At 35.9% G+C, this 24,339-nt stretch overlaps 1 protein-coding gene across 1 annotated transcript; it reads left to right on the top strand.

Moving 5' to 3' along the window:
• The first annotated feature begins 13,767 nt into the window (after positions 1-13,767).
• LOC131323269 (delta-1-pyrroline-5-carboxylate synthase-like) lies at positions 13,768-24,339 on the top strand. Its single transcript, XM_058354975.1, has 20 exons — positions 13,768-13,970; positions 15,900-15,971; positions 16,090-16,193; positions 16,832-16,934; positions 17,079-17,240; positions 18,087-18,364; positions 18,514-18,664; positions 18,918-19,082; positions 19,328-19,405; positions 19,756-19,845; positions 20,342-20,428; positions 20,555-20,641; positions 20,713-20,809; positions 20,916-21,019; positions 21,160-21,235; positions 22,930-23,080; positions 23,166-23,234; positions 23,445-23,511; positions 23,632-23,702; positions 24,024-24,339. Exons 1-20 carry the CDS (start codon positions 13,920-13,922, stop codon positions 24,100-24,102), a joined length of 2,142 nt encoding a protein of 713 aa, XP_058210958.1. The 5' UTR covers positions 13,768-13,919; the 3' UTR covers positions 24,103-24,339.

Raw genomic sequence — 24,339 nt, 5'->3', positions numbered from 1 at the left:
AATTAATTTTTTTTTAAAAAAATTTCATTAAAATCTGGATCATCTAAAATACTTTTGAACGATCACGATTGAGTGATGTAAGGCCATCCACAGTGGTATAATCAAATGCCAATTGTTTTTAAAATTAACAATGTTGGTGTAAAAGATTATTCACGTATAATCAAACTTAGCAACATCCTTAGAAATAATCAAATTTTGGAGTTTGGATAACCAAAACTAACAACCTTTTTCAATAATCAAAATTTGTGGATTTTACACTACATAAGTTAACTAGTTCCAAAATTTGTATACACACGTGTTTCAACTAGTATTTTCTTCTTTTCTTCTTCGCCCACTTTTTTTTTTTTTTTTTGGTTAAAAAAATAAAATTGAAGAATAAGAATTTTATGTAGCCAAGTTTTTTCGCTACACTATATCTTTTTCACTTCGCCAACAAATTATTTTTCTTTCTTTTCCTCCAAAAGTGAAATTCATATCTCTCAATCATTAACAATTCAATTCATCGTCGCCGGATTAAGGTGTTTCACTCTTCTTTCTTGTTTGTACTACCCACCCCCGAAAAAAAAAAGAAAAAACTCATAATAGGAGGGAAGGAAGTCACCGATTTTTTTTTTCAAAATTAAGAGAGGGAATCGATATATTTTAAGTCATAAAAAACGTAAATGAAGGGAAGTGAATGACGGGAAACATGGGGGGGGGGGGGGGAGCGAATAAAATTGTAGTGGACCCCATATTTTAATTATGAACTAAAAGTGACCATAGTGAAGCTTAACATTGTTAAGCTTAGCAACATCTTAAGTGAATAATCAAAAGCTAATGTGTCAACTTTTGGTTATCATTTTTTAATTGTACCACTGTGGATGGCCTAAGCATTTGTTTATAGCACATCCAGAAACAAGTCTTTCTCGTTAAAAATTACTACGTGTTATGTGACATAAAATGTATAAAATGAGCCTCTATTTTTGTTTGTTAAAAGTGTATAAATTTTTAGAAAAAATAGTGTTGTAGCGGTAGAATTAGAGTGCATTAGTACAAGAGTAAAATGGTCTCCACCATTTACTTTTGAGGAGTGCAAGCGACAAAGAAAATAGATAAAAAAATGACATTTAAAGTGTACATGAATGACGATTCAGTGTGCAGTGCATCTGAGCCATTCATATACACTTTAAGGGTTAATACTTTGCCCATTTTCTTTGTACTTAGCATTTTTCTTTACTTTTCAGCCGGCTTCCCACTTCCTTTTCTTTTTTCTTTTTTTATTTTCTATCTCCTCACTCTTCTTCTCTCACGTGACACACACATAGCACTTCCTCCCCTTTGTCTCTGTCTGTCTCCTCTCTCTCCCTCATTTACCGTGCCACAGGTTGATTATTCGCAATGGGGTATGATATATTTATGTGTTAAAATATTTATGTAAAAGGTGTATTAGAATAAAAATGGATCCTACAAGTATGTGTTAGGTCATCCACAGTGGGAGAGAGATAGTGAAATTGTAATGGACATTCATTTTAAAAATATCCAAAATAAAGCCCAAAAAGCTAGCTAGAGATGTCCAGTTGAGTTCTATTGAACTTACCTCATTTCTGAACGCCAAATCAGTACTTATTTTTAAAAAATACAGTTTTCAAGCTAAAAAATGATAGGCTTATTGAAATTTAAAAATATGCAAAATGAATCTTATTTAAAAGATCTCATTGAGATCTTTAATATGGTGCAAAAATATTGAAAAATTATTTTTCATTTACATTATTTTTGAGTTTGAAAATGTGAAATAAATACTTATTTTTTAAGAAGGTGTTCTGGGCTCTTTAATTTAAATCTGGGAGTTTTGTCCTTATTTAATTTTTTTGCATTAATTAGTTTTGTGTCAAATTTTTGTAGGTTATTGATTCTTCTCGACGAGAGGAATCAAAAAAATAAATTTCTTTACTTTTACCCAAGTATTTTGAGAAATACCACCTTTTAGACTTTTTTTTCCTTCTTCTAAAAAGTGGTTATTTCTCAAAATATTTAGGTAAAAATAAAAAAATTACTTTTACTAAAAAAAATCGCATTCGGTAGTTTTGCTTCAAAAATTTGTGAATTACTTAATTCGTCTCAATGAGAGGAATTTGAAAATTACAAAAGTTTTAAGTTTTACCTAAATGTTTTTGAAAATATCCAAAATAAAGCCCAAAAAACTAGTTTTTGTAGCTTTATTTTTCGAAATTTCCAAAATTATTTGCTTAAAAGGAAAAAATTTGGTTTTTGGTTTTTCAATTTTTCGTTGAAATGAATCAATAATTCAAAAAAATTTGACACTGTCAATATAAATGAGCATCTCCGATGGGAGCTTTCAAATCCCACGTGATGGACTAGTGGTGATTTTTGAAACCTACACTAGCTCTGATTTAATGCCATAAATTTGAAAGGTCAAATCCTTTGTGGATTTGACATGACCTTTGCACATGCTATTTATGAAGGCAATTTCAAATCTTTATTTATTTAGAGAAGTGACCATTTAAGAATAAAACTTCCCATAAAAAAAAATGACAACTCCCAATTTGAAGTTATGGTGGGAGAAGGAGAAGTTGTACATGTATGTCAAATTTAGAGTGTTGATTTGCATGTAAGCTTTCAGGGAAAAAAGTTGACACCTCCAAACTTAAAGTCAAGTTTGGAGATGCTTATGCCCAATAGTAATTTACATGGTTCATTATATATTGAAAATGATATGAGTACCGACGCGCCCGCAAGGAAATCGTACCGATGGTCGCGCCGGATCGTCTCCAGCCGTCGGACGGCTGATCCGAGTCGTCCAAAAATTCTAAAAAAAAAAATGAGGGGGCCAACGGGAGAATCAACGGCATCCGATGTATCTAGAGTGCTTAATCTAAAAACCTTTTTTTTAGTGTATCAACATCATCCGATGTGTCTAGGGTGCTTGGCCCAACGGGGAAATCAACGGCATCCGATGTATCTAGAGTGCTTAATCTAAAAACCTTTTTTTTAGTGTATCAACATCATCCGATGTGTCTAGGGTGCTTGGCCCTCTCGTTTTTTTTTTTTTAGGATTTTTGAATGACTCGGATTGGCCGTCCGGTGACTAGAGATAGCCCGGCGCGACCATCGGTACGATTTCCCTATGCCGGGTGTCGGTACCTATAGCACTACTCATTATATATAGAATCACCAATGTACACTTCTAGTGTGGCCCGTGGGACAAAGTGTTACAAACTCTTCAACTTTTAGTGGTAAAATTAGTCATTTCTCTATTAGCTTGAGTCACTACAGATTTATCCTCCTCTTTTCTTTTAAACTTTACCTTAGACTTGTTGTAGTGGTCGGGCTACTAAACTTTCTCGAGCCCACACAGTCATGTGCATGGGTTGCTTTGATACCACAAGAAATGCCCTTTGTAAACCAACCCCAATAACTTATCAGTGCCTAGCCACATTACCCAAAATGCTAGGCCCAAAATACTAGTAGTAGCTTACATGATTCTTTAAACACCCAAGGTTACCTATGTAACAGCCCGAAAATTTTAATCAATAATAATAACATTTAATTAGTGTTATTAATAAGGAAATTAATTTTTTTTAAGATAAATACAAATAAGAATTTTCCTATTATAATTATCCTATTATAATTAACCTATTATAATTTCTTTTATTTGCATGCATGCATTATTCCGAATTTCCTTCCATCTCTCCCTTTCCTACTCAACCTCTACTTCCTCCCTAACCCTATTTTTCGTCCATATTCGGCCAAGAGTTTGAATCCCATTAAAACACAATTTTATCACCCTTCTTTAAAAATTTTCCTTTATATATACCTCATTATTCTGACCTTAGGGCATACCACGAAATTTTCCACGCCCCACTAGTCCAGAAAGAGAGAGGAATTGGAGAAAAACCGAACTCCAATCCATGGAGTCCTAGAGAGAGAAAGAAAGAGAGAGAAAAGTGGGTTTTATAGCCACGACATACCGAGACCCGAATTGACCACTCCAAACACTTTCCTCAACCCCACGCACCCCCAAGCATCATTCAATTCGAGCCCAAGGTCCCCCGATCGCCAAAACCGAAGTTGTCTTCTCCAAAGTTTCAAAATTCGTTTTAAAATCAATTCGGCCCGAACCAAGGTAGTATAATCTATTCCAAACACTCCTCTAAGTATATTTATTGTTTTTATGCTTAACCCTATGCCCCTTATGGTCCCATGCATCGAAAACCGTGAGAAAAACAAAAAAAACCGAAGCTGTCACGAACCTTGCGGCCGCAACCTGCGGGCCGCAAGAACCAGAGCCAATGTTGCGGTGGAGGCTCCAGCCGCAAGGTTGACTGGTCCAACCTTGCGGTGTACATTGTTTTGGTTCGAATCCACTTTTCGACCTTCCGAACATCGTTTTCGACCCCCGAACTATTTTTCTTAGACTTTTCACACTCCAAAGATCATAACTTGTTAAGATCATATTTTTTTTATTTAATTATCTATTTATTAAATTATTTGTTCGTTATCTATCAAAGTTTACAAACGAAAAATATTTACGACCTTCCAAACAACGTTTTAACACCCAAACTAATTTTTCTAGCTTCTTGCATCTCAAAGATGATATCTTGTTAGGATAATATTTTTTTTATTTAATTTACTATTTATTGTTATTTCTATAGCGTTTTCAATCAAAAATTCTTTATGACCTTATAACCTTATTATAAATGCCCGAATAATTTTATTTAGACTCTCTATATTCTGAAGATGAAATCTTGTTAACAGTAGCATATTTTAATTTTGCAAATTATTTATTATCTATTTACTTCACTTTCGGACACTTTATTTAAACGTCTTTATTTAAATTAATCCCGTGACCTTCTGGACCCAACTTTTGACACTCAACTAGTTGTATAGGACCTGTAGGACTCTTATTTAGGTCATGATAAATGTTTCAATATTTTTATCCAATTAATGTATTTTATTAGTTTTTAATTAATCTATTATCTTAGAATTAATTAATAAAAGCCTAGAAAATTTTCCTTTTAAATTCCTTTTAAAACTCTTACTTTATTGTTGACATTGTGACCATACAAGATTAAGGGCAACGGCCCGTCCATAATAAGTTACGTGATTACATTGTTTATTAATTGTTTTAATTGTTATTTATTTGTTGTATATTGCATTACTGTTTAATTGAATACTAGATTGGACCCTAGAGACATGGGTTGGTATGCGAATAGAGTTCACTTAGACGATGCTAGGTAATGGATGAATTGGAAAGTTTTGTTTTCTTTAGAATGCCTGCAGGCGGAATTTTGAGATGTGATGAGTTGAATGTAATGGTTTGAAACTGGCAAAGTAAGCCCAGTGTTGATTGATGAATGATGATTGGCAAAGTAAGCCCAATGATGAATGATGTATTGATACTGGCAAAGTAAGCCCAGTGATGATTGTGAAGTGGTATATAAGATAAGCGAACCCTAGTTATGATTCGGGCATGATAAGCTTTCTTTTGTTGTAATGAGAGGGATACACGCTAGGTACATAACTGAAGTGCAATTCGCGACAACAAAAGAAAGTGAGCTCATGGGACATGGCATAGCTAGCGGTTGGGGAGGAAAGATCCCGCGGAGGAGATCTTAGATTACACGACAAGTTAATGGATAGTAATAAACTGATTATGTGGAACAAACTCTGTGTTACTTTTTCGCACTATTATTATCCTGTTGCATGCTAACTGTAAAGTAAGAAGGGTAGTTGGGTTGGATTATACTTCGGGGTGAACTTGTTCACTCAGGTACGGATTGCCTGGCTTCCGTGCCAGATTTTGCAGATAATCAAGAAGAGACACCAAATCCTGAAGGTGAACAGTTTTATGCTGAAGATAACCCAGAGGTGGGAGCTGAGCCAGAATATGCTTGGGATCCGTATCAAACTTAGAAGATGGCTCTGTTATTTTGTTTAGTTCATTACCACAAAGACTATTTTCAGTATTTCTACGATAATTTGTAATAGACGAAACTTTAGGGTATTATCTGGTTTGGATTTTGAATTTTAATTCAATAAATTTTTAGAAATCAATATTTAAAACCTCCGATTTTATTTTCAAAAATCGGGGCGTTACAACCTAGGTAGATTCCGATGTGGAACGGGATGTTACGAGCTCCCCAGTATACCCTCGCATTCTCATGAGGTTGGGCACTACAATCACCACGACTTTACCTAGGTCTTTTCCTCGTAGTCAGAGAAACTACAGCTTTACTTGGGTCTTTTCCCGGGACTTTTACCTCAAACTTAAGCGGTTAGGCCACTAAACTTTCTCAAGCCACATGGTCATTTACAATGGTTGCTCTGATACCAACTCTAATGTCTTATGTAGACCGCTAATGACCCAGTAACTTGTTGGTGCCTAACCAGTGGCGGAGTCAGGAATTAAGTGTAGAGAAGCTACTTCTTGATCACAATCTTCAAAATATTTACCCAACTTAAGCATGATACTAGTTTCTTAAATTATAGAGACGTGCTCCCTACTTTTAACACACAATTACCATTAATTGAAGAAATCAAAAGCATAATGAAAGGTCCTAACAATTAAATTATAAATCAAAGTCCCAAGTATCTAAGAACACAACTTAATTAATAGAGATCAAATACAAAAACTAAATAATCAAAAGCTTAATCTTATTCTAGTCGTGTGACAAATAACTATAATTAAGAGAGAGGAGGTTGTAAATCACATTAATTGACGGGTTGCTTTCATTATTTGTAAACATATGAGTGATTTGTTTGGTAATTTTTATACATAAAGAGGAACTAGTGTAATTCTTTAGGGAGTAAAATGAAAGATAATGTCAGCTGAAGGGGTAATAGTGACATGATCCAAAAATTCAGGGGGGACACGTGACCTCCTGGTCCTATGCTCCTTTTGCTCCTGTGCCTAACCACATGGTCCAAAATGTTTAAATCCAAGTATGGTTTCTTACATATACAAGATTACCAATATAAACTTTCAACGTGGGACGAGGTGTTATAGTTTCTTACCCGTCGCGCACTTTTTTTTGTTTGTAGGAAATAGGAATGCCAATCGTGTAAGTTCATTTTCTAGCTTTAACTGGTGTTCTAATATTTACAGGTGTAATTTTTAATAGTTGTGGCTCGTGATGTGGCCCTTCATTGTATTCATCTTCCTTATTATTATGAATTAATAGTGGGATTTCAGTTTTTGTGTGTGTGTGTGTGTGTTTTGTCGATTTGATTGTGTGTTAATTCAAAAAATTAATAGTAGGGTTCTTATCTCTTTTCATAGCGATGTTTGGGCAGTTAAATGAACCTCCAACAATTAGAGATTTCCCCATGTTATATAACTTATTAAAGCTTTGGTATCCGAAGTTTAAGGTTTTTCTTTTTTGCATTTTTAAATTTCGCGATATCTGTGAATACAGGTTTTAGATTTTAGTTTCAGATTCTGTTGCAGATTCTAGATTCATGATTCTAGTAGAAGTTGAGAAACCTGTGTTGGTGCAGCTGTGATATTATGAGAATTTCATTTCTTTTTTGAGAATGTGCGTAGTAGAATCTCAAAAACTACCAAAACCCACTTTGGAGTTTTGAGAATTTTTTTCTTTTTAAGATTTTTAGAATCTAAAAATTAGTTATGTAAATTTTTTGACAAACATTGTAAACTGAATTTTGGAAGCTAAAATATAAAAATCAATCAAAATAATTTTTCGCAAACATCCACTAAACACTGTTTCTTTTGATATGTAATGTCATTTTTGTAAATCAAGTATACAATATTCAATATTCAAAGGGACATTCTCCAGCATTACAACTACTGCTCACATTAAAAGTTGTAAGTTTTTTTTGGGTAAATAACATACTTAAAGTTCACATTAAAATTCGTTTCACAAAGATTTTATTGGCAGTTTCAAAGAATTATCCAATGCCAAGTTTTTCTCAACAAATAGTCGAAGTGTTGAACCTGACCAGCTTTTTAAAGAACTTCACGGCCTGGTATAGGCCTCTGGATCCACCAGAGCCCATTATTGTAAATTTGTAATGAAATATGAATTTTTTTTGTTTGCCTTTAATGCATTTTTTTTTTAACAACAAAAGAAAATATTTATTAATCTTTGAAATTGGAACAAGCCCAAAACACCAATTTGGTCGAGCCCAAATCTAAAAGAACAAAACCCTAACCCTACTAACAGCAACAGAACCGTCGTCCCCCTCTAAACTCTAATACTGACCTCTAACAGCAGCCACCAACAACAACTGCCGTTTTCACAGTTTCACTTATGAAAAACATTAGATTTTTTCAATAATGTACCATGCAAAGGCGTCTAAAAAAAACCATGCAATCTTTAAGTCTCACACGTGATAGATACCTCCATTTATTGGGTGGTTATAATTATTGGAGTCCATAAGATTGCACATTTACAATAATGCCCTTCTCTGTTGTATGAAAGACTCCCGTTAGCTGGTACCCTTATCAGGGCATCACTAAAGAAGGAGTATTTAACTCTGTTAACACATTTACTTTTTTCATTGTCAATATTAAATGTAATATATCACGGTATAATGGTACCAATTTCATGTTTTGAGGCTCTAACCTTCAAATAATTGGACTAAAATACCCACTTCCATTTCTCCTGCCCACATTTTTTTCGATGAGCATTCTGTTGGAAAATATTATAGGATATAATATTTTATTTTAGTGTGAATGAAAATTGATTAATTTTAGAGTTGCATCTTTTCATTGGCACTTGTTCGCTATGGACAGACGCGTCATTCACTAACAGATGTGCCTCTTTTCTTGGTGACTTTTCGTAGAATTACGAGTTGGCCAATAAATATAATTTTCCTCATTCATTTTTAGGGGTTGATTTTTCATTCATTCAAGTCCATTCATATGAGAGAGTTACAAACACACGATGGTTCACCAGGCCCTCCAATTGAAGTGCTGCTTTGGGGGGATTCCGATCAAGTAGTGCTGGGAGATAGTCGTCCAATGCAAACCGTGAGTACCATAGCGGGGGCGAAATCTGTCTTAAGTACAGAGTGTCACACATGAACACTTGCATTGATCACCAATTTATTTCCATCAATTTTCATGTTTTGAGTTCCGATTTTATTGCACTCATATAATTGGTTTCATCACAAATAGTAAACACATTTTTCTCCAACACATTCTTGATAAGCACCCAATAATGCATATTCTTGGTGTTTAAGTCCTTAATTATATCATTTTATGTTTAGTTAATATAGCTTTTTATTTGATATTGCACGTAGGGTATGTTATTTTCATTTTGTAGGAAAACCACTTGATAAGATGATTTTAAAGCTTAAAGCTAGCCGGAGGCGTCCAAGACTCAAAATGATCAATAATTAGAGCCACCGGGACCCAAGAACGAAGAGTCAAAAACCCATCGAGTGGCCAAGACCTTTGGAAGCCAATCCAGAGGCTGGAAGCTAAAAAGCCTGAATTAACGAGGGCGGGATCGATACAACGTTATGTTGTATCGATACTCATTTGCAAGTAGAATCCAGAGGGCTAATTAATATAGGGTATCGATACAAGGATTCCCTGTATCGATACCGAGTTGTTTTGGCGGCCAAGTGGATTCTACTCAAAGATGGTCGGTATCGATACAAGAAACCCTTGTATCGATACCGAGGGCCTTCGCAGCGGATTTTTAGGATTTTTTTCGAGATATTTCGTGCGCGAATGTGGGCCTGTATAAATACCCCATTACGTCACAATATCCCAGGACAACATCTTTTTTAGATCTAGAATAGGATTACATTTCTTGCTGCTTATTCTTGCTTTGTTCTTCATTTTCTTAGTTAAATCTGTACTTTTCTTCCTTAGATAATTGTAGTTAATTGTTTTACTCTTCATTAAAGTTGTAGCTGCACTCTTGATCTATATAAATCTCTAGTTTATTTTGAATTCTATCATGTTTTCAATATTTAGCTTTGTTGATTCAATTTCTAGCATGACTAAGTAGTTAATTAGGCTTGGTCATGGGGTGATTAGCCTTTCATAGCTTGAATTGATCATGTTTTTCTCTCAATAAATTCTCATGTTTAGTTGAAAAATCAAGGTAGTTCGTGTTTGTCTATCAAAACTTGGCGGTGTTAACTTCTTTGATCATGCGTATGCAAGAGCAAGCCTACTTGCCACACATCGATGTTTGGAGTTATGTCATCTCTTGCATTTGCTAGATGAATACTAGAACTCTCTTGATGTTTCGACTTATTTTCTAGTAAATGGGCTTAATGATAAATCTTCCCGGTTGGAAGATCGTTGACACGTATCTCAACCCGAGTAATTTGCGAGAAAAGCTAATTGATTTGAGTTGTGGGTGTTGAAATTGTTGGAAAAATGGGTTTTGTACACAACATTTTTTTGGGCATTTTCGAGCCAAAACTAAGTGGGACCCGGACACCTCGAGAGGTGGGTCCAAGTGGATTTATAATTGAGAAAAGACCCTTAAAGTGTACATGAACAGCTCAGATTTACTGCACAGTAAATCTGAGCCGTTCATGTACACTTTAAGGGTCTTTTCTTTGCACTTAACATTTCTCTTTATAATTTCCTATGCATAGGAATTGAATGAGAAATTATCAATCAAAACTGCCCTCCTTAAAAGAGGGTGAACATTACCCTCTCTCTCATTGGTTGAAATGGTGTGGACAGCGTCATAAAGTGATGTCATGCTTACCATGCAATACACTTTTGAGTAAGCATGACATCACTTTGTAGTGGGGTCCACATCATTTTAACCAATAGAAAAGAGGATAATGTTCACCCTCTTAAATGGAAGGTGAACAAAACTCAACTCTCAAAACTGGGCCACAGACCAGAGGGACAGGGCTCGTGGGCTGCTTGCAGTAGCAAAAACCAAAATGGTTTTGCATGCTGCAAGAGCTGGATCATCTGATATCCAATTTTTCAAACTGCATTCAGTATGCTTTGAATTTGTCGACCTTGTTGAAGAAAAAAGGAGGTCATGCATGACTCTTCCTATCCCATTTGCCTATAGAAGGGCAGACCTCCCTTGAGTTGATAAAAGCTGGAAAAATCCCAAAATTCAGAGTTTTTTCTTCCTATTTGTAAACTCAAATATTTTCTCATCCGAGAGAGTACTACACACATAAATTCTGTCCGCCGCAGGTTCAAACGTGGTGCACACTTTAACTTTCAACCAAGCTACCTTGGGAGACGGACGTCGAATTCAACCTCTAGCACCCCGGTGAGGCCGCGAATCTGTTTTAAGGGCACCGTGCGTAACATGGGTCTCGGTTCGTATCCTTAAATATTTCGTTATCAATTCCAATATTGAATAAAGATCGCATAACTGTTTTTGCATTCGATTACGTCCAACAGAAATCCCTTAGACCTAGCCGCTTAGTTAAACTGTTTTTAAAAATTCACTTCATTCGCACTTTTTCTCTGTTTCAAACTATTCCTAGTTAGCCGTCTCAAGACCGCAAATCTTATTTCTACAAATCCAATCGAGCCATGATGATATTCCCTTGGGTACGATACTCGGACTTTCAGATTATTATTCTTCAAATGACGTATTAACTCTACGCTAGAGGTGACCAAATATATTGATATATCGAAAAACGAAGCAATTCTCTTGCCCAAATTATTAAGCAAATCACAAGTTAGAACACATGTAGTTGAAAATAATTCTGCATGCTTGTGTAAAGTAAAATCCAAAATATATTGAAGTAACAGCTAGGTTCTAAATCAACTGAAATAATAGTACCCTCTTCATTCTTTTTTATATTCCGCAGTTGTCTTATTTTATTCTTACTTTGCGACTCTGAATTACGAAAAGAAAGTGAATTAAAGGTGGCAAAGCATGCATGAAATGGAACTAAAATAAAAAAGGAAAAGAAAAAGAAAAAGGCAAGTTATTATATAGCATTCCACATATATGGAATGTGTTAAAATTGACAAGAGTAAAGTTATAATGCAACAGGCAGTTGTGGTTTGTATTGTAGTTGAGTACTATTGTGTCCCTCGCATTATTGATTCTTAACGTACATAGGAACAATGTACAAATGCGACACTTGGAGTATGAAAAAACAGTCTACAAATGTGTTTCTGTGCTCTATTTTTAAGGGGTGGAATATGAAGGTTTACCAAGGCCAAGGAGATGAAAAGGTAAAACAAAGGATGGAAAAAAAATACTCCGTAAATCAATAAAGGGTATTTTGGAGCTAACTTTTATTTATTTATTTATGCCAGAACCCTAGAGATATTCATCAAAGCATATTCTACTTCTACTTCCAATGAAAACGGGATGGTTAGCTGTGTTTAATGCTTGCTCTTAGGAGACTTCTTAATAAAAAAAAGAAAAGAAGCCTTTATCTAATATTTTCCGAACACTATACTCATAAACACTATACATCCTCAAGTGTATAATTTGATAGGGGTATGCATAACTTATTTATTTTGACTTATTTTTGTCTTTTCTGAACTTTTTAATTTTTTTGTTAAATTATTTTACAGTATTTGTTAAAAAAAAAAACATTTAAAAACATACATGTCAACTTGAAAAAAAGTTTAGATAAGACAAAAATAATAAAACAGTTTTTTTTTTTTTTGTTACTTTTGTCTTTAACTAGTCATAATAGTTTAATATTTTAAATTCCTCTCAGTTAGACAACTGCAGTACACAATCCAAAAAGATTCGACACAAAATTAGCAGAGATATCTATATAATACAAAAATAAATAACAATTGGGCCAATCTTAATAATTGGTGAAGGCTTAGAGGTTTGCTATTATTAAGGAAATATAACCCCTCATTGCTACAGTTAAGGTCTCAGGTTCAAAACCTTCGAGGAATTATCAACTTCTTTAGGGACGGTCCGAAGCTTTGCTGTGCCTTTAATTGAACTACCTGCAAGTGGACGGTCAAAATGCACGTAATATGATCTGAACACATGGATAATATATATAAAAAAAATCTCTCAAAAACCCTTTACTTTGGTGTCCCAGTGAGGGATGTGCCCTTGTTCTCTGTTAAGCTTTTTGGGCTTTTTAAGAGTAATGTCCTCACTCAAAAAATTCAAGTTAGTTAATTTTGCGTAATTTTTTTTTGAATTATTGATTCATTTAGACGAGAGGAATTGAAAATTTTATTTTTACCAAATTTTTTTTGAAAATATATAGATAAAGCCAAAAACCCAAAAAGCCGACTTTTGAGACTTTATCTTGGATATTTCTATAAATATTTGAGAAAAAGGAAACAAATTTGGGTTTTACAATTCCTCTCGTCCAGACGAATTAATAGTCCACAAAAATTTGACGCGAAAACTAACAAACACGTATTTTGTTTTGAATAGAGATAAAATGCCAAAAAACCCAAATACATCTGGATCATTGATTGTCGATATGGACGGTTTGGATGAATATCTTCACACGGTCATCACAGATAGAGGATCCTCGTAGAAGATTCCGATCTAAAAAACTTAGCGGAACATGGCCTTTTATTGAGTAATAAAATTTAGGAGTACGTTCTTTCAAAGTTCAGTTGCATGCCAAGTGGCAAAAATCATTTTGTTACGTAATTCTCTCTCTCTCTCTCTCTCTCTCTCTCTCTCTCTCTCTCTCTTCCTTATCTGAAAAAAGAAAAAGAAAAAAAAAAAGGAGCAGCAGCAATTCTTGCGCAAGTATTTGATCAAGATATATCTCATTAACACTTTAAACTCCCAAACGAACTCAAATTCTACCAAAAAGCAGGAGCCAAAATCTCGACGACGTAACCAAACCCCCCCAAAAAACAAAAAACAAAAAACAAAAAACAAAAGACCAAAAACCAGAAACGACGAAGAAGAAGAAGAAGCCAAAAAGTTTCGAGTTAACCTATTATACTCCGTCGCCCTGGGACTGGACCGAGTCGACCCAGCTCTGAATCGGCCCCCATGGATCCTACTCGAGCCTTCGTCAAGAATGTCAGGCGCGTCGTGATCAAGGTAATGATAATAATAATATTATTGCATGCGTTCGTGTTTTTTTTTTTTTATAAATCTCTTTGACGTGTTTTTATTTTGTATCGATTCATCTGATTAATTTATATTTGGTGAGTAGTTGTGTGTACATCTGTATTCTGCATGTACGATCCAAATCGAGTTTTCGACATTAGATTTCGCATTGGTCGACCGCATTGTTGAAGATCGATGTACGCTGTTTTTGTCTTTTGATGCGTTTGTTTATCCGTACATACGTGCTCGAGTCGTGTAATACATTATACATACATATACGTACGTATCATACACACATGCATATATATATATATATATATATATATATATATATTGCTATAGATATATAGATATCGATTAATGATACACATGCATATAGATATAGCTTGATTTTATTTTTTGAAAATGATATTTGCGTAGTAGTATAGATATAGGTATACACACTAACTAAAAAAAGAAAGAAAGATATAGGTATACGTATAATAAATATCTAGGTACGCATGTTTTGTTTTTATACTCGGGTATCTGGACCGGCTTCAGCACATCTCAACTATTATGGGGCTTAGAGTTAACAACCGAGCAAAATCTCTAGTGGCTCGTAGGTTTGGAATATTTGGCATTTGTGCAAGGGCGGAGCTACCTGTTGGGGCTGGGGTATCCCATATTTTGAGCCAATTTTTTTTCACAGTAGTACCACAAGAGAGTTTAATCAAACCTTCTAAAAAGGAAAATGCCTACAACAAAATTTAATTACATGCATGTGCATGTAACATTATTCTTCACACTTTCACGGATAACACGGACTCCTATTGAACAGAGCCACTTCAAATTAAAATCCTAGCTCCGTCATTGCCTTTATGGAAAATAATACATTCGTTCCATATTCTTGTTCCAATTTTACTATTCTGAACATCCTGGAATCCGTTTGTCTTTTATTTTATCTTTTATAGATTGTTTTGAAAATTGTTGCTACAAGAACTAATTGAGATCTTTTGATTGGTGGAGAAATCATTGTTTTAGAAAATTACATCATTTTATTAGTGGCGAATTAAAAGGAGTAATTATTCAGTGCCCTAGGGCATTACGTGGCGGTCTCCAAACTTTTATCTACCACACATTTGTGTGGGCTCCACACACTTTGTGGTGGGGACCACACAGATGTGTGGTGGAGAAATAGTTTGGGGTACCACGTGGCGGTGCTCTAGGGCATAGAATAGGTTTTCGATTGAAAGTTATATATGTCCAAAAAGGACCAGTACAACTTAATGGCAGGAAAATAAATAAATATATCCAACCTAATTAATAATGACACAAGCCTTAGTTGAGTTCAATTAGGATTTTTGGCAGTGCTAGACAATATGGTAGTTTTGTTGGATTGTAATTATTATCCAAGCAAGTGAGTACTTCAATTGCCTCAAATCTTTTCGTCATCTTTTGGGTTTCATAACTTAAAAGTGAAGTTTTGAGATTCAATTTTTTTTTCCTGCTAATGATGGTGTTCGTGGTTTCGTATTGACCAATCTCTTGAGTACATACAGTCTTGTGTCACTCTTGTACCGGGTACGTTGGGCCTAAGCCATGGGGTATCAACCTCAAGAAGGAGTGAAGAATGGAAAAAACTGGTTTCATTCATCATTTTGGCCCTAGGAGTTTGTGGAATGGTTTTGTAGCATGTTTGAGTTGTGAATTGTGATAGGGCGGCAGAATCATTATCTAGGTGGTCTGAATGAATTTCGTCAGTTTTACCAGCTGAATAATTTACCCAGAAAAGAAACCCCTTTTTCCCTCCTTGTTGTACTTTTGTCTCTCTTTTTTATAATTCAAATGTTCTACATATGGAACCTTGTCGCCATGAAAGTAATTTTCAACTGTTTACGATTCAGTTTTTTTTTTTTCTAACTTGTATATGGAGTAATGTAGGTAGGGACAGCTGTTGTTACAAGGGATGATGGAAGATTGGCAGTCGGCAGAGTTGGTGCTATTTTTGAGCAAGTATGTTCAGCTTATTAGGAAATTTTTTCCATAACAAGAAGATAAAGAATTTGTTTACTGTACCTGTGGATAATGGTCGGTAGTGCTAATCAATATGTTCTAAATTGTCTTCCTACAGCTTGAAGGACTGAATGCTCAAGGCTTTGAAATCATTTTAGTGACTTCAGGTGCTGTTGGAGCTGGCCGTCAGAGGCTCAAGTATAGGAGATTAGTCAACAGCAGGTTATAATGGTTCCCTTGTAGTCAATATCAGTTTCACAGTTATATGATGCATCAATGACTATATGGCTTTAAATATGCTCCATAGGAATCCATCACTATTTCTTCCTCCACTGACAAAGGTTCATTCCGAGTCGATGCATTTGCATAGATATGTTCCTACCTTTTTTGCAGGAGGAGTTGACAATTTGACATGTTGATGCAAGGCAACATATATAACATTCGATCTTTTGTCTATTCTTATTTTATCACACACCAACATTATAAATAATTGGACTCACGATGTTCCAAACCATCACACATGCCATTACTTGCAATCATGGAAACTTGATTGTCCTTGGCAATCATCATGTTCAATGATCATCAGCTCTTCCAAGTCCCCATCATTTCTACTGCAATGTTGTGTTCTCCTCCTTTGAAATTGCTTTTCCAAGGAAAGGGAGAATATTTCTTTCTAAAGGTTTTTTTTAAAAACCTTTAGAAAGAAAAAAGAAAAAAAGAAAGTTATTAATCCTTGATATGTGTGCAAAGAGGGATAAGGGTGTTGCATATCTTCGTTTTAAAGGTTTTTTACTTGGGGACGGCAATTAAGTCGAGCACTAGTGTTTCATTACCTGAAGAAAAGCGATAATTTTTTGCAGTTTTGCTGATCTCCAAAAACCACAAGTTGAACTTGACGGAAAGGCTTGTGCAGCTGTTGGACAGAATGGTCTCATGGCACTTTATGACAATTTGCTTAGCCAGGTGCAAATAATCGATTTCAAAGCAGATCTAGAACTTGTGTTCAGTTTTGCATTTTGGAAAACTATAACTGCTCTGTTTCCTAACTACAAGTAGCATGCTGCCCTTTCTGATGTTTGTTCTTGTGTGGCAACCTTCTGAATGCAGCTGGATATAACATCTTCCCAAATTTTGGTGACGGATAATGATTTCAAGTCTCGAGATTTCAGAGTCCAGCTATCTCAAACTGTGAATTCATTGTTAGCTCTCAGGAGCATTCCTATCTTCAATGAAAATGATGCAATAAGTACTAGGAGAGCTCCATATGCGGTACTTACACTCCTTTATACTCACTTGTGCCTCCAAACTTAAACTGATTTTCGTTCTTGTTCTTTTTCCTTTTTCTCCTTTTATGTACGTCCTTTATGGAACAGGATAAGAAATTAGTCAGTTCCTCATCAAATATTTTGGTTTGCAAATTGGCAATCCTAGCACTAACATTGTCACGCATTCCTGCGCATTCACCCAAACTTTTAAAGCGCTATCCACAAATAGCAGGCCAATTAACCTCTTTTTATACAAAATAAATGGATGGCTAATATCTCCCTAATAAAATAAGTCGTCGATATACTCTAATAGTACAAATGTGGGCCTAGAACCTCTTTCCAGAATGAAAATACTTCTTCTCTGTCTCCATAACGTATATAGGGAAAAAAAGTATAAAACTAATCAAGAAAATACCCACCTGAAGGACCCAAAATATACTCTAATAGTACAAATGTGGGCCTAGAACCTCTTTCCAGAATGAAAATACTCTTCTCTGTCCCCATAACTTATATAGGGAAAAAAAGTATAAAACTAATCAAGAAAATACCCACCTGAAGGGCCCAAACGAATTTGATTGTAAGTCACTATTCAAGAAAATATAGTTATATGTACACAGTAGGTTGTAATCTCTTTTATCAATGAAGTTCTTACTCTTCCTCAAAAAAAAAAAAAAAAAAGAAAGAAAGAAAGAAAGAAAGAAGAAAATATAGGTATTACACCTCTACACCCTGTTGAGTTGAAGTACATACGTATATTTGCTTCTGGTACAATTTCTTTTCCTGACACATCTTATTTATATGTTGGCATTGATTTTATATACTCAATTCTGATCATAAGTTCTAATTGCAGGATTCTTCTGGAATATTTTGGGATAACGACAGTTTGGCAGGTCTATTGGCTCTTGAACTGAAAGCTGATCTTCTTGTTTTGCTGAGTGATGTAGACGGTCTGTATAGTGGCCCTCCAAGTGATCCACGTTCGAAGCTAATCAATACATACATAAAAGAAAAACATGAAGGAGCAATTACCTTCGGAGATAAGTCCAGGGTGGGAAGAGGGGGTATGAATGCTAAAGTAAAAGCTGCTCTTAACACCGCTTGCTCCGGTACTCCAGTTATAATTGCCAGGTTAACTTGTCATGCTTGTCTCAACACTTTTGAATTATCAAAGTTTCTATAAGTACCTTGTGTTTATTGCTTTGGGAGTAGAATGTGCCGGTTTCTGAGCTATAGATTTACTGGTTTACACTCTAAAGCTGATTCCATCTTTCTTGAAGTGGCTTTACTGCTGACAACATCACCAAAGTACTAAATGGAGAACGTGTTGGTACTCTCTTTCATCAAGATGCACATTCGTGGCTTCCTCTAACTGATGTTGGTTCACGCGAAATGGCAGTTGCAGCACGCGAATGTTCGAGAAAACTTCAGGTTGACATCATGTCTGTTGGGTGAATTTCTCTGTTACACAACCACCTATTGAACCCAAATTTTCTATGAAAAGTTGTTTGGTTGGCGGATTTTGAAACTCTTTTTTTGTGTGTGTGTCCAAGAACCCGTTTCCAAAAAGCACCATCAAATGATTATGAACTCAAGGAAATGAAATTTTGCTAAAAATGCATACTACAGTTTGTGTTTTCAAAAAACTCAGCAGAATAATCTCGATGACGGCTTTGCATTGCAGGGTCTATCCTCCGAAGATAGGGCAAAAATTTTGTTTGATATAGCTGCTTCATTGGAAGCAAATGAAGGCTTAATCATGGTTGAAAACGATCTTGATGTTGCTGCTGCAGAGAGTGCTGGATATGACAGGTCATTGATATCTCGTTTGGCTTTGACTCCTTGGAAGGCAAGTAGATGCTAAATAGTAAAAATCTGTGCTATCAATTATCATCAATTTATGAGGATAAGTTTCCATTCATTTCTAGTTTGATTTCCTTTTGAAGCTCTGGATTCTCTTGTATGTTATTTTCATTCTTTGATGATTCTCTTTTGGGAACTGTTCTGTTGTTTTTTGAGGTTTACCTACCTTGTTGCGGTTCTGAGTCTTTTGACGAATCATTTCATACTCAAGAAAGAGCTCATATTTTGCAGATCTCCGGACTTGCAAAATCTATACGTACACTTGCGGAAATGGACGAACCTGTTGGACAAGTTTTGAAGCGAACAGAGGTGGGACCATTCTCCGTAGAATTATGCTGTTGATATTTACAAAGGATAGGTGTTGGCTCTTAAAGAAAATACTACTGTAATTATTAATGTGGTGTGAAAAGTACAATACCTATCTCAAGTATCCTGAGAACACCAAGACCTCATTTTTACACCTGTAGATGTTGGAGAATTGAAGTAAATAATGCTTTGCTGAAAATTTTACCATTCCCTCTATACGGAGATTAAGGTTAAATTTGTAAGACAACTAATTGGAGTTCAATTTTGAATTGAACTGGTCTTTTAAATGTCAGATATCTTGGGTATCTTTGCTGTTGTTTTGTCTACTCATCACTGACTATTCTTGCATTCAGCTTGCAGAAGGACTGGTCTTAGAGAAGACGTCTTGTCCTTTGGGGGTACTATTGGTTGTTTTTGAGTCTCGACCAGACGCACTGGCTCAGGTAACAAATAATACTTCATCTTGCCAAATCCAGCAATATACTTTGCTGGTTGGAAGTTTTGTTTTGCTTAACATTTCTTCTCTTACATTATTACTTTGGGGTCATTGGGAGACTAGTTTTCTTTGGCCAAATTGATTTCTCTAAACTCCAAATCTGATTCGTTGAGTGTATATCCAAGTTAAAAGGATATATGTGCATTCATTTGGCTAGCCATCTAATTAAGTATGCGGTACAACATTGTCCCTTTTTTGGTACTTAGTTGCATGTTTTTTCTTTTGGTTGCAAAGTATACTTCATTTGTCATGATTGGACACACACTATATTTGACTCAATCTTGACTTAGGTTGGGTTTTGTTCTTGGTCTGTCAGTTGTAGAGAGTCATAGTAGCTTACAAACTTTACCCATCGACTTATGTCTTGCTTGATAAGTTCATTTTGCTTGGCATGTAAGCATGGTTTATCAGCCGATTCTTCCATTTTTGAAATCAAATGACAGATAGCTTCATTAGCCATTCGAAGTGGTAATGGTCTCTTATTGAAAGGAGGGAAGGAAGCAATGCGCTCAAATACCATCTTGCACAAGGTCCGATGTGGGCAGGCAACAATTATCTCCAATGTTTTAGAAACTTTGTGATTGTTTCATTTCTCAAGTTTCCGTTTCCTTTTAAACTCGATTATTTACCCTTAGAAAATTTCATTGTTCTTGTAGGTAATTACTTCATCAATCCCAGACACTGTTGGGGCAAAACTTATTGGACTCGTGACTTCAAGAGAAGAAATTTCTGATTTGCTCAAGGTGGGCATTTAGATTGTTGCTTTCTTATTGTTTTTTATATGGTTATTATTTTAACTGATTTTATAATTCAGCTTGACGATGTGATAGACCTCGTAATACCAAGAGGCAGTAACAGACTTGTTTCCGAAATAAAGAATTCGACAAAAATTCCGGTACTTGGTCATGCAGGTAAAATTTTCCACTTATATAATCAACACCCAAGATGTGACTGGTTTTACATAGCAAATATTTTGAAAAAAGAGCTTCTGGTAATGTTGGATTCTTTGGTGTCCAGATGGAATATGCCATATTTATGTTGACAAGTCGGCTAATATGGATATGGCGAAGCGCATTGTCTTGGATGCAAAGATAGATTATCCAGCAGCCTGCAATGCAATGGTATCTTCAGTGAACACTCTTAGCAATTTCTTCATTATGCACCTCATAAATTATTGCATAATTAATTAATGGTCCATACATTTCTCACTTTTAATTGTCACACATTTGTTCCTTAGCATGGGTTACCTTCTTTCTATCAGGAAACACTTCTTGTGCACCATGATTTGTCAACTAATGGTGAACTTCAGAAGCTTGTTGACGAACTTCAACTTGAAGGTATGAGTTAATATCCGAGTAGTTTTGCTTTATGATATCCATCAAATATTGTGATCATTGCGCTATGACTTTCTGATCGCTTGTCAAGTATCACACATTGACCCAAATGGTTGGTTTAGTGTCATGGAACAAGACTTTTGCTCACGCGTGACCATGTATCACACATACATTACTCTCCCAAATACCAAATTTAACCATCTTCCTGGTCAACTAACCTTACCAAAGTCTTAGCGTGTTGGCCCCACACTCACTTATGCTTGAGACTTTGAGAGGCTACCCACACACACTCACAAGAGAGACAGTTGATTAAAGAGGTTCTATTATACAGAAAAAGGGTGTCCAAGCTCTCAAGGTCACTTTATCACTTTAGCACCCCATGCCTCCCATGAGCCCACATCCCCATATATAGCCATCTGCGGATCTACCCCTTCAATGGAAGACCAGAAGCAACTTGATCCAAGGGTTATCATTTAGGTTATGGAGAACTCATACAAAATATCTAGGCAGGTGCGACCCAACCTCTTGGCAATTTAGGCAACGTCCTCATGCCTCCAAACCTTCCAAGGCCCCACATTTTTAGGGCTATATTCCACAGTTATTGCCTTCAAAGGCCACTGAGGGAAATGTTGTTAAAAGCCCAACCGCTAAAACATTCCTTGTCCAAAATTCTAGGGAAGAAAACTTCCTCCTCCAAACCGACCCAAAAAAAAGGACGATCTGTTGAAAGGTTATCATAGAATTGCTCTAGAGCTGCTCTATGAAACCCACAAAGAAGGGGTACACTTCTTCGCCTTAGGCCTCCTCAAAAGTTGTCCACCCATGTATACAGCATAGTTCATTCCTCCCACTACATTGTAGATCTTTCTATCAGATGCTAGTACATAGGTTAGAGGTGTTCCAGAAATGTCTGTGCTCAAGTAAATAGTTCTTCTAGTGAGTGAACGAATTGGATCGACTTGGAAAAGGAAAAGATTTGGCAAGCTATATGTCTTGTCACCAAAGTGGACTTTTCAGACGTCCACAAAAATTCTTGATGCTCTAGAACCTTCTGCAATCTCCTTCTGTTCTTATTCTAGCCTCTGCCAAGCTTCCAATTTTATCCGTTTCAAAAAAAAAAAAAAAAGCTTCCAATTTCATGAAAGCTGGCAGTCTGTCACATAAGGCTTTGTCCAGAAGTTCAGTTGAGTAGAAGTAGTGGGAACTAATGCACAATCCTAATACCAACATAAGGTATAACTTATTTGTGTTTCTTGCGATGTTGAAGGGAGAAAAAATTCTACTTTTAGTGGAATGGAATTTCTTCCAACATTCAACAAGGTATTTTAGCCATCATTGAGTCCATTTTATTTCAGCTAGACTTAAATTAGTCGACTCAAATATTGAAGAGAACAGGGACAACAGATAAATATAGGCATGTTTTCCAGTAAAGATGTGTAACCAAGAAGGGCAAGTCCTAATGCGGAATGCAAGAGATAGCCTTTGCGTTCGTAGTTGGATGTTGCAGCTTTGGTTGGTTCGTTCTCTATTATAAATGTGTTTCAATTTTCATGTTCCGTTCGCACCAGTTATCTAGTGTGTGGCACAAGTAAAAGTGGCAAATACGGTCTTGTACTGTATCGCGGAGAACATGAGAAAAAAGCAAATTGTTCAATGATATAGTGACAGATTCAATACCCTAAGTTTTATCCTTGCAGGTGTTACCCTTTATGGTGGACCAAAAGCCAGTTCCTTATTAGAGATTGAAGAGGCACCATCGTTTCACCATGAGTACAGTTCGAGGGCTTGCACAGTCGAAATTGTCAGCGACGTGGGTGCTGCCATTGCTCACATACATAAAAATGGAAGGCATGTCAGCAATTTTCAGTTTTCATTGGTGTTTGTAAATTGATTGAGAAGCTTTATAACATTGAGGTTTTTGTTTTTATTTCAGTGCGCATACCGATTGTATTGTTGCAGACGACAGTGAAGTTGCTGAAGTTTTCCTACATAATGTGGACAGGTAGGCATATTCTGTCACATAGATCATCTGTGGTTGTCTCGTCTTGAGGGGCGTTCGTTACATTGAAGTGCTTAGTTATAGGGGGTTTAATCCTAGAAAATAATGGATTTGTCGGTGACTTCCTCTGTTTTCTGTACTAAATGATTTTTATGTTGAATAAAATTTGCATTTTTGATGGTGGTAATCAGTATGTACATTCTATCTTGACAGCGCTGCAGTTTTTCATAATGCAAGTACTCGATTTTGTGATGGAGCCCGTTTTGGGCTAGGCGCCGAGGTACTTTACTACAATCATGCTGCTGAAGATAAATACGTAGTAATAATGTAATCCGTTTTCAAAACGTAATCGATTTTCCTCTTCTCATCTGTTGGCGGTTCTATTGTTAATGGCTGACAGGTTGGGATAAGTACGAGCAGGATTCATGCACGAGGTCCAGTAGGAGTTGAAGGGTTGTTAACAACACGATGGTATTTTACTCATCCAATCTGGTTTTCGTCTCAAAGAGCAATTCATGTTAACCGCGACTGATGGTTATTTAGGCAATTAAGCTGATTAAGCTTGTAGGAGCTGAGTTTTGGAAAATTCAAGAAATTAGTTTGTTATCATTTGCATGATCTGTGGAAGCTTTGATGCCAATGCTCTCACTTTGTTCAATGTTCTATTTCCGCTTCAGTGTCATTGAAATTAACATTTTCCCCCTCACAAACAATATATGGAGGTTAAATTACTTTGGTTATGCTTGAAACATTGTTTCTTTCGTCTTTATTTACCTTTTTGTTGCAATATAGGATTCTAAGAGGTAGCGGCCAAGTTGTCGACGGTGATAAAGGGGTCATATACACCCACAAGGACATCAGCCTCGAGTGATGTTACTGCAGCAAGAGTTCACGCTCGTGACAGCGTTCTCATTTTGTGTCCATTGTGGTGTCTCAGCCTGTTGGTTTCTTTTGACCTCATGATGTCTCTTTTTACTCACCATGCCAACAAATGATGGCCAGGGCAGTTTTTTTGGAGCCTTTGAAAGAGTTGGCTGTGGCAGAAATAAAGACAGCTTTGATGTGATTCTTGCTCATTTATTCAGGGGAACGTCAATTTTACGCTCTC

This window comes from Rhododendron vialii, chromosome 4a, assembly GCF_030253575.1.
Source record: "Rhododendron vialii isolate Sample 1 chromosome 4a, ASM3025357v1".
In the NCBI taxonomy this organism is placed as follows: domain Eukaryota; kingdom Viridiplantae; phylum Streptophyta; class Magnoliopsida; order Ericales; family Ericaceae; genus Rhododendron; species Rhododendron vialii.
This window is presented reverse-complemented; position numbering and strand designations above follow the sequence as displayed.